The sequence below is a fragment of the Armigeres subalbatus genome, unplaced genomic scaffold, assembly GCF_024139115.2.
Source record: "Armigeres subalbatus isolate Guangzhou_Male unplaced genomic scaffold, GZ_Asu_2 Contig1346, whole genome shotgun sequence".
In the NCBI taxonomy this organism is placed as follows: Eukaryota; Metazoa; Arthropoda; class Insecta; order Diptera; family Culicidae; genus Armigeres; species Armigeres subalbatus.
Window position 1 is genome coordinate 3,191 of NW_026942117.1, and position 10,816 is coordinate 14,006.

Consider the following 10,816-nt stretch of genomic DNA (forward strand, 5'->3'; position numbering starts at 1 on the left):
ACAGCACCTACACAGTGTTATCAGCGAAGTGTCTACCTGGACTTCAGAACTTGCGCCAAAGATGACAACGCTGTCAGGGGAATTGTCAGCAATCGTAAACACAAACTAATGTGCACATCATGAAATCGCAACGTGAACTTCAACATTTATAATTTGTTATTCTAAGTTATTAAATACACCGTAATTTGTGCAATAAATCTGTACCAACTAGAATTGGCAGGTATATGAAGCCCTGTAGAAATTATGAATTGTGCCAATTATTAAATTAATTTCTAGATTTTCTCTACCGAGATCGAGGCTCGGATTGAGGTTACAAAACCCATATTTATCCAGGAATCTTAATTAATTTTCTAAGCAACAAAGGTAAACTACTTAAACCTAAAATGTACTTAATATCTAATGCTTAAGTACCCTAGATACATCGCTGTGCCCCTAGCAAGTCCCATACACGAATTCAGGTCACGGGAAATTAAGTTTACTTGAACTCATGAAACGTATGTATAGAATATGCCGCATAATCAAATAACCTAACCGATGTAAATTTCATTATAGGAATTTTTTAACCGTCCCTGAATAAACGAGTTAAGAAATCGGATACTGTCTATTATTGTTACTGCCGTAACAAATTAAAAATTCGTTTCCCGTGCAAATCAAAGTGGGACTGAAATATGGCACCGCTTGCACCACCCGAACATAACTGTCCGCTGTGTCAATCCGATGACGATAGCCATATGGTTAGCTGCGACCGATGTAACGAATGGTACCACTTCGAATGCGTCGGAGTGACGGACGATATCGCCAACCATTCTTGGGTTTGTCTGAAATGCACGAAAACAGATGCCTTAAATCCGCCATCCAAATCTACTGGTGCAACGTCCAAAGCTTCGAAGCCTCAGGAGACTGAGCAATTAGACGGCCCTCGAAAATTGGCCCCACCGGTCGCACCCGCTCAAACATCACAACCTCTCCAGTTATCAGTAGACTTGCAGCTAAAATGCTCGAAGAAGAACGTGCCATTGAGCGAAAATATCTTATGCGAAAATACCAGCTAATGATGGAAGCTTCCAGAACCGCGAATCATCCTACACTCTCACTCGGATGACAGTTTTTACAATCCACCATGCCACTCCTCTCCACTACGACCAGTTCCATCCATCGCACCCGAGCTCCATCTCCTTGAAGGTACAAGAGGAGCGAACGAGACAGCATTGCTGAATTCTAGCCAAATTGCTGCTCGTCATGCAGTGTCAAAAGAGTTACCCGTTTATAGTGGCGAGCCAGAGGAATGGCCACTATTTATCGCTACATATGAAAATACAACCAAACTATGCGGATACACGCCGGAAGAGAACATGGTCCGGTTACAACGATGTCTTCGCGGCAAAGCACTGGAGGCAGTCAAGTGCCAGTTATTACACCCGGCTAATTTGGAACACGCGCTTGCTACGCTACGAATGTTGTTTGGTCGTCCGGAAATCATAGTTCACAGCCTTATCGAAAAGATCAACAAAATTCCGGCGCCTAGAGCAGACAGACTCGGCACGCTCATAGACTTCGCCCTCGCAGTGAGAAACATGGTTGCCACCGTGAAAGCTTGCAACTTGGAGGAGCATCTATATAACATCACCCTACTCCAAGGCCTAGTGGAGCGATTGCCAACAATGGTTAAACTGAATTGGGCGACACACCGGGTACGGCTTGGAACAGTATCACTTTTAGAGTTCAGCGATTGGTTATATACCATGGCAGAAGCAGCAAGTACAGTCACGATGTCGCCTGCTACGTCTGTTTGTAACGATGCAAGATCCCGTCGAAGTGGCCATAGAGAGGATGGATTTCTAAACGTCCACACCGAAAACCAACAAAGGTATGTATCGCCACAACGACCGAGAGGTAACTGTGTCGTTTGTGAACGATCTTGCAGTGCTACTGAAATTTGCCCAGAGTTTCTAAATATGAACCATTCCGATCGTTGGACTACACTACGCGAACACAAGCTTTGTAGAACTTGCCTTGGAACGCATCGAGGACCTTGTCGATGCAATGACATCTGCGGCAAAATGGCTGCACCTACAAGCATCATCGTCTATTACATAATGAACGCAACGAAGCATTCAACGGCGCTGCTAGGAATCCTGTACAATCCTATGTAGGTGAAAACCCAACAACCAACATCAACTTTACCCAACAAAACTGTAATACTCACAGGCTAAACGAGAAATCGGTGTTGTTTCAATATATTCCTATTGCTCTACATCACAACGGAAACACAGTACATACCTACGCATTCGTGGACTGCGGATCCGACATAACATTACTCGAAGAGGATTTAGCCGCTGATTTGAACCTGCATGGTGAAAAACATCCTTTGTGCATCCGTTGGACTGCCGATCACTGTCGTTTTGAAAACTCTACCGAGCGAGTTTCACTCCAAGTATCCGGATTAGGTAACAAAACCCATAAGTACATACTACCTGATGTATTTACGGTAAAGGACCTGAAACTACCAACACAGTCACTCGACGCAAACAAACTGCGTAAACGATATAGTTACCTCAGAGGGCTATCCGTTGAATCTTACTTCAATGTTCGTCCCCGACTGCTTATTGGAATGAACAACATCCGGCTCGGTCATGCTTTGGATAGCCGTGAGGGTAGAGAAAACGAACCTATCGCAACTAGAACACGTCTTGGCTGGACTATCTTTGGAACCTGTTCAGATGATCACCCCAAACCAGTAACCGCACCCTACAGCTTCCACATATGTTTGCACTCAAACTTCGGAGAAGATACGCTGCACGACGCGGTCAAAGATTATTTCGCCCTTGACAACGTAGGCATTACGGCACCGACAAAGGAACTGTTATCGGTAGAAGACGAGCGTGCTATGGCGATCCTACGTTCTAATACACACTTTGAATGTGGTCGATACACTACGCGCCTACTATGGAAATATGACGACATACGATTACCGAACAACAAAGCTATGGCACTTAGACGCCACGATTGCCTCTTGAAAAGAATGACACGTGAACCAGCCTTAGGTGAAATACTGAAGAAGAAGATAGCCGATTACGCGCAGAAAGGGTATATCCGCAAACTTTCGTCTGACGAAATACGGCAACGTGGCAATCGTACTTGGTACCTTCCCATTTTTCCTGTCTTCAACCCGAATAAACCGGGCAAAGTTCGTATCGTTTGGGATGCCGCTGCTGCTGTAGCTGGCACGTCGCTGAACTCCGTACTCCTAAAGGGTCCAGACCACCTGGAACCTCTGCCATTCGTACTGTATAAATTTCGTGAGCGCCGAATCGCTCTATGCGGAGACATCGAAGAAATGTTCCACCGTGTCAAGATAAGTGAAGAGGATCAACAAAGCCAACGATTTTTGTTCCAGAACAATATGGATGTAAGTGAACCGGATGAATACATTATGACCGTCATGACGTTCGGCGCTACTTGCTCGCCTAGTAGTGCAAATTTCGTCATCAATGAAAACGCAAATCGTTTTCGGAAGAACTTCCTACAGCAGTCGGAGCTATTCGGAAAAACCACTATGTGGACGACATGCTAGTTAGCATTAACTCTGAAGCGGAAGCTATACAACTGGCAAAGGAAGTCCATTTCATTCACCGAAAAGGGGGTTTTAACATGAGAGGTTGGATCTCCAACTCTCCAGCAGTCATGCAGGCACTGAACGGTAGTGACACCCCCGAAAGAAGTTTGGACTTCAACAAAGCAACCGCCATAGAGAAAGTATTGGGAATGTGGTGGAACATTGAAGCAGATCAGTTTCAGTTCAAACTTCGCACAGAACGCCATGTGGACCTGTTATCTGGCACAAAACACCCCACTAAGCGAGAAATACTCAGCATGCTCATGTCTATCTACGACCCTCTCGGTCTGATTGCGAATTTTCTCATGCCATTGAAACTGTTACTACAGGAAATTTGGCGATCAGGAGTAACCTGGGACGAACCGATTGAATCTTGTCACCTACATAAATGGAAGTTGTGGTTGAGCTACCTTCCGCGAGCTGCGTCTGTACGAATTCCTCGCTGTTATATCTCGAAACCATCATACGAACTAATGCACATCGAACTGCATACATTTGTGGATGCGAGCGAACTCGGTTATTGTGCCGTGTCTTATCTACAGGTTGAACAAGCTGACTATATTGAGTGTGCGTTAATAGGTGCCAAAACAAGGGTTGCGCCGCTTAAATTTGTCTCTATTCCGCGCCTAGAACTTCAAGCGGCTGTAATCGGCACCCGCCTCGCTAAGAGCATCCAAGAAGGACATTCCATTCGTATCGCACACCGTTATTTCTGGACAGATGCTGTAGATGTACTGTGCTGGTTGCGCTCAGACCATCGTGCATACTCAACATTTGTTGCATATCGTGTGAGCGATATTTTGGAGCACACTGATATCGCGGAGTGGAGGTATGTTCCAACCAAAGAAAACGTAGCGGACGAAGGCACGAAGTGTAAACGACAACCAAGGTTCGATGCAGAAAGCAGATGGACAAGAGGACCATCGTTCATTTGGAGACCAAGTATAGCCTGGCCCTTGGAACCATCTCTAAAAAACACGACAGCATCAGAATTGCGACGGTGCATGCTGCATCATTCAGCAGTTCCAGTTCTTCGTGATTGCTTACAACCAGAAGCATATTCTAATTGGAATCATTTGAGACGAGTAACCGCTTTAGTGACAAGGTTCCCACATAATCTAAAACGCAAAATTTCTGGTGAACCCCTTTCTGTTGGCCCATTAACGCGCACAGAACTTCTGAAAGCGGAGCTGTTCCACTATAAGCGCGCACAAGAGGACGTGTATGCTGATGAAATGGCCCTTTTGAGAGCTCCTAGGACAGGTGACCAAACACTCCCGAAAAGTAATCGGCTATTCAAACTTAGCCCTACTATTGATGACGATGAAATATTACGTATTCATGGTCGCATCGATGCGTGTGAGTATGTCGGAACCAATACTAAATATCCAATTATATTACCACGAGGGCATCCACTCACAAAGTTGGTGCTCCAAAGTATACATGAAATGTACCATCACCAATGTCACGAAACTTTTGTCAACGAGGCACGCAAGAAATTCTACATCCCCAAACTTCGTATGGAATGCAAAAAGGTCCGTTCTGAGTGTCAGCGTTGTAAAGTACGCCGCGCGCAACCAACACCACCAGCGATGGGGAACCTTCCCAAAGCACGCTTAGCAGCTTTCATCCGGCCCTTCTCATACGTCGGAATTGACTATTTCGGGCCCTTTCAAGTGGTAGTCGGACGTCGTATCGAAAAGCGTTGGGGAGTTCTAGTGACATGCCTTACAGTGCGTGCCATACACATCGAGTTAGTTCACAGTCTTGACACAAACTCGTGCATTATGGCTATGCGTAATTGCTTTGCGCGTCGCGGTGTCCCTGTGCAAATAATCAGTGATAGAGGCACTAACTTCATCGGTGCCGAAAAGGAGTTAAAGAAATCTTTAGCGGCGATTAACCAAGAGTCTATTATGAGAGAGTTCACAACACCGTCAACGTCGTGGGTGTTCAATCCTCCAGCTACACCACATATGGGTGGCTCGTGGGAAAGGCTGATACAATCAGTGAAAAAGGTCCTATACGAGATTCAGCCAACTCGCTTACCCAGAGACGAAGTTCTTAGGAACAGCTTGATAGAAATTGAAAACATAGTGAACAGCAGACCACTCACACATGTGCCAATAGAGGATGAATCATCGCCAGCGTTAACTCCCAATCATTTTTTGGTAGGATCCTCCAACGGACTCAAGCCTCTAGTGCCATTCGATGCCAGTGAAGCTGCTTTGAGGCAATCGTTCAAGACATCGCAAGTTCTCGCCAACTATTTCTGGAAGCGCTGGATTAGTGAGAATCTCCCGATTATCACTCGGAGGACCAAATGGTTTGCACCAGTGAAACCTATCTCGGTTGGTGATATAGTCATCGTCGTCGATCCCAAGCAACCGAGGAATTGTTGGCCAAAGGGAGAGTGTTAGCTACGCTACTCGCCAAGGATGGTCAAGTCCGACAAGCAACTGTGCAGACTTCTGGAGGATTTTTCAAAGATCAGCAGTTAATCTAGCGGTACTTGATGTAGGTGCAAATACAAGTGCGCCGGACCAGGGTCCAACCACTGGGGGGGGAGAATGTTAAGTACAAACTTGGTACGTCACAGCACCTACACAGTGTTATCAGCGAAGTGTCTACCTGGACTTCAGAACTTGCGCCAAAGATGACAACGCTGTCAGGGGAATTGTCAGCAATCGTAAACACAAACTAATGTGCACATCATGAAATCGCAACGTGAACTTCAACATTTATAATTTGTTATTCTAAGTTATTAAATACACCGTAATTTGTGCAATTAATCTGTACCAACTAGAATTGGCAGGTATATGAATCCCTGTAGAAATTATTAATTGTGCCAATTATTAAATTAATTTCTAGATTTTCTCTACCGAGATCGAGGCTCGGATTGAGGTTACAAAACCCATATTTATCCAGGAATCTTAATTAATTTTCTAAGCAACAAAGGTAAACTACTTAAACCTAAAATGTACTTAATATCTAATGCTTAAGTACCCTAGATACATCGCTGTGCCCCTAGCAAGTCCCATACACGAATTCAGGTCACGGAAATTAAGTTTACTTGAACTCATGAAACGTATGTATAGAATAAGCCGCATAATCAAATAACCTAACCGATGTAAATTTCATTATAGGAATTTTTAACCGTCCCTGAATAAACGAGTTAAGAAATCGGATACTGTCTATTATTGTTACTGCCGTAACAGTGGTTATCTAGAGAGGGCCACTTGGCCATATTTTACACTTATAGTGGTCATCGGGAAGTTGTCGTGTAATATTGGGTTTTATTATTAGATCTTATAAATTGATCTTGAAAACCATCCCTAGAACGGAATAAAACTTGTAATGTTGCTTGGGATATCACCGCATGGCTAAGGAAGGCTTTTATATTGCTATGGTAGATTATTGTTTAGCATGATCAATCGTTTTGAATAATTTTATGACACCAGTTAAACTTATTCATTCGCATACCAAGTTTCAATTTTGGCAGGTGTTGAGAAAGAATTTGGTATATATATGTAAAAAAGATATCGAACCAGTGCATAATCTCCATCCAAGCGTTTCTCAGCTGTTTTCAGAGGATTACATACATTCATCGAGTTTGGCTTCGTTATGCTCTTTAACGCTTGAGCTTCAATAACCAAGTTATTTATACTATAACTTGGTAATAATCGATTCCTCCTTAATTTTTTATATGATGATTGGAAGAAAAAAATCGAGGAAACTCATTTAGTAGTGACGTGGTAAATAATTGACTGTTTTACAGCTAAAAGGTTTCGTTTAAGGGAGAAAAAAAAGTTGTTTAGGACTCCTCGGTAGATTTTTTTCAAATAGTCACGAAATGAAAGCTTTTCCCATGGGAAAACTGTCAAAACGCACGCAAACGTATCCATTGTGTTTGGCCCACAAGAGCTATATTTTCACGTAGTGAAAGTATTAGCGATGCTTATTTTTTTGTCACACACCGCGTTGTTAAATTTTACACCGATTTTATGAAACCAATGATGATTTCTTTTCAAATTAACTCGCATGCATAATCCCATTTTTGAGAATTCCCAAATTGTTATCAATTTTTGAATATTATTTGACAGAGAGAAACGAACTTTTATGGACAAACTGCCCGATATGAGAGTCTGATATAAATACAATTCAAACATAATTACGTTTGTGGTACAATCTCTCTGTATAAAAATGAGTTTGCATTTCCTTTGAGGCAATATAACTCACGAACGGGTTGACCGATTTGTACGGGTTTCTCATTAATTGATTCGTCTTGAGGACTGCTGTGTTATAAAATATCACTAAATTTTGAGGAGAAAGTTGAGAAATTGTGAAAATACAATTTTGATGCGAGTACGAGTACCCAATACGATCGCGCTAAAAATGTTCTAGAGTGCGGCGCTGAATGAACTCAACAATTGACAGTAAGAATGCAAAATATAGTCGACTCGGTAAATCTCGATGTTCTATATCTCGATATCTCTGCCTATGTCGATGGTTTCCTCGGTCCCTTCAATCTACATACATTTTGGCTTTCTACACCTCGATAACTTCCCTATCTCGAAATCTTTCTATCCCGATGTGTTGTAATCGTATTTTGTTCTGGATTCACTCTTCTTATGTCGATATGTTCAAATTTTTAGGCTACTAGACCATATTTGGACGATAACAATACAGATCAACAATAAGTAATGATATTTGTTTTGTTGTCGTTTTTCATAGCAACAAGCTGTTTTGAATCTAGTACCCATTTAAATTTTCCTTCCATTCCTCGATATCTCCCTATCTCGATGGTCCCTTCAATATCGAGATGTGGAGAGCGACTGTAGTATAATCCCGAGCAAGGTCGGGTACGTTCAACTAGTTTTTCTTGCGAAAGTATCGAAAAATAATCAATTAAATCCCAAAAAATATCTGATATTGGATACGAAATCGAGAAAGCACAATAAAACAGGCGTAATTAAGTTTAGCCGAAATATCTCACCGTACGTTTTGAAAGGGCAAGTGAATTGAACAAATTAGTTGAATGCTATTTACTTGCCAAGAGTTGAACATGTTCAACTTACTGTCCGTTCAAGTGAGTTGAGCGAAGGTGTTTGGCCGCGTTTAATCCAAGCGACTTGTTCAATTCACTATCCATGTCTAAATGTAACAAAATAATCATACCCATTATGATAAGCGCAACATAACAAAACGCAATCGGATGAGTGTCATCTTCATGGCTTTCCACTCAAGATACATATTTATTCAATCAATGGTGGGCAGCAAAAAGTTTTCAATTCATAATAAGTTGAAACGCAGGTGTTAAGTTACAGTAGGAATTTAGGACACCGAAGAGGAAGAAGAATGATGCAATGGAATAATATCGATAATATTCAGAAAGAATTAATCAAATTTCTTGCTGAAGAAAACGATAGAAATGTTTACATAGGAACAATCATTTTAATGTTTGCGGAACGGCTTTCACAGTTTGAACGATTGAAGCAAAGGTGTAGTTTGTCTGCTTTGCACTGCTTCATCGAAATATTTACAGTAGTGTTTGCATCTAACAAAGTCGATATTCCGGTAATCGATTTATTGAAAATGTATGGACATCCCCACACTGTAAAATGTCATCGAACAACTCGGCACCAACATTTCAAAAGGGCGTAACTGCTTTTGTAAACAAAAGCTTCTCTCGTCGCTGGTGGGTTTATTTGAGCCCACCCACGCAATCCAACACCATTGATGGAAGCATCGAATCCTCTTATTTCATTTAATGGTGCTGGATTGCGTGGGTGAGCACAAATAAGCCCACTAGAGACGTGAGAAGCTCTTGTTTACAAAAGCAGTTTCGCCCTTTTGAAATGTTGGTGCTGAACTGTATGACTACTCACCGGAAGATGGCAGGAGGGTTTTCCAGCGCAAACTAGAAAAAAACATGTTTAGATTCCTCTTTGCTCGCTAGATGATGTTGTTATCACCGGCAAATTGTTCGCCATTTCGTTGTATGGGAAAACTCGAAGTGAACCATATTGTTAATATAATATATTTGACAAATGTCAAATCAGAGACTAACCCGCAGGCAAGCTGACGGCCATTACCGCTCGCAGAAAACTAGATAGAAAAATGAGAGAGGAAGAGGAAAGGAAGCAACAAGCGCAGTCGACGAGTCAGCTACGGGACCGTTTAGTTACGGTAGGATCGATAGATCGATCTCCACCGAAGAAGACTTCCCGCAGAAATGCGTCTGATACTTCTTCCGAATAATTTATTTCAATTGTTTGTAATGTTTTCTGCTCCGTAGTTTTCTATTAAACAATTGAGCCTAATAAATAAACGAAATGGTAAAAAAAAACACCCGACTTGGACGTTAATTTACAATGTTATGAAAACTCATATGTGAATAGGTATGTACGTCATGTGGAAGATATTGATTTGGAAAATGTATTGGCGGTAACCACTTTCTACCACCAGACATTCTAAATACTCACGCTCCTCTAATGTGGACGTGTACTATACACATGTGGAAGTGTTGGCTTGAGAAATGGATTGCGAGTGATTTGACTATGCTTCCAATTTGGGAATCTCGAGCTCGTTCAGTAGCCGCTAGGTTGCGAAGGCCGACGGAGGTCCTTCGTAGCTTAGTTGGTTAAAGCACCAGTCTAGCGTACTGTAGGGTCATGGGTTCGAGTCCCATCGAAGGGAAAGTGGTTACCTCCAATACATTTTCCAAATCAATATCTTCCACATAACGTACATACCTATTCACATATGAGTTTTCATAACATTGTAAATCATTTGAGCAAATTGAAGTACACCAATACACCGAACCAAAAAGTTTAGTAAGAACTATAAGTAATAAGCTTTCTATCCATAAAAAAAACGTTGCGAATCGATCCAGTGGTTCAAAAGTTATGATTTTTTTTAAATAAAAAATTTCGAAGCGATTTTTCTGGTAACCCTATATCGAACATGGTCACCCTAATTAAAAATAATAAAAAAATACGGTTTTCGATGAAGAACGTACCAAGCGATTTTGAGCAAAATTGGACAACTTTTTTTTCAACTCTATTATTTTCCCGTGGAATCGCTGATATGTAATGCACTTTACGTTTAAGTTAATCGGAGTGTCAAATTTTAACGAAACATATGCAATATTATGCTTAGGTAAACGCTCCTTTATTACTCTTTCAACATTACCCTAAC

At 41.8% G+C, this 10,816-nt stretch overlaps 2 protein-coding genes across 2 annotated transcripts; both read left to right on the forward strand.

Moving 5' to 3' along the window:
• Positions 1 to 1,352: 1,352 nt before the first annotated feature.
• LOC134202685 (uncharacterized) lies at positions 1,353 to 3,574 on the forward strand. Its single transcript, XM_062677705.1, has 3 exons — positions 1,353 to 1,867; positions 1,925 to 2,149; positions 2,209 to 3,574. The coding sequence occupies exons 1-3, from the start codon at positions 1,353 to 1,355 to the stop codon at positions 3,572 to 3,574; spliced, it is 2,106 nt and encodes a 701-aa protein (XP_062533689.1).
• Positions 3,575 to 3,651: 77 nt separating this feature from the next.
• Positions 3,652 to 6,036, forward strand: LOC134202686 (uncharacterized). Its single transcript, XM_062677706.1, has 2 exons — positions 3,652 to 3,901; positions 4,790 to 6,036. Exons 1-2 carry the CDS (start codon positions 3,652 to 3,654, stop codon positions 6,034 to 6,036), a joined length of 1,497 nt encoding a protein of 498 aa, XP_062533690.1.
• The last annotated feature ends 4,780 nt before the right edge of the window (positions 6,037 to 10,816 follow it).

Excerpts from the sequence above, each read along its gene's own strand:
- LOC134202686 (XM_062677706.1), top strand. The coding sequence starts at position 3,652 with ATGAGAGGTTGGATCTCCAACTCTCCAGCAGTCATGCAGGCACTGAAC. Across the intron at positions 3,902-4,789 it reads GTCTATCTACGACCCTCTCG|AACTTCTGAAAGCGGAGCTG; the intron begins GTCTGATTGCGA and ends TAACGCGCACAG.
- LOC134202685 (XM_062677705.1), top strand. The coding sequence starts at position 1,353 with ATGGTCCGGTTACAACGATGTCTTCGCGGCAAAGCACTGGAGGCAGTC. Across the intron at positions 1,868-1,924 it reads CACACCGAAAACCAACAAAG|TGCTACTGAAATTTGCCCAG; the intron begins GTATGTATCGCC and ends ACGATCTTGCAG. Across the intron at positions 2,150-2,208 it reads GGAATCCTGTACAATCCTAT|GCTAAACGAGAAATCGGTGT; the intron begins GTAGGTGAAAAC and ends TAATACTCACAG.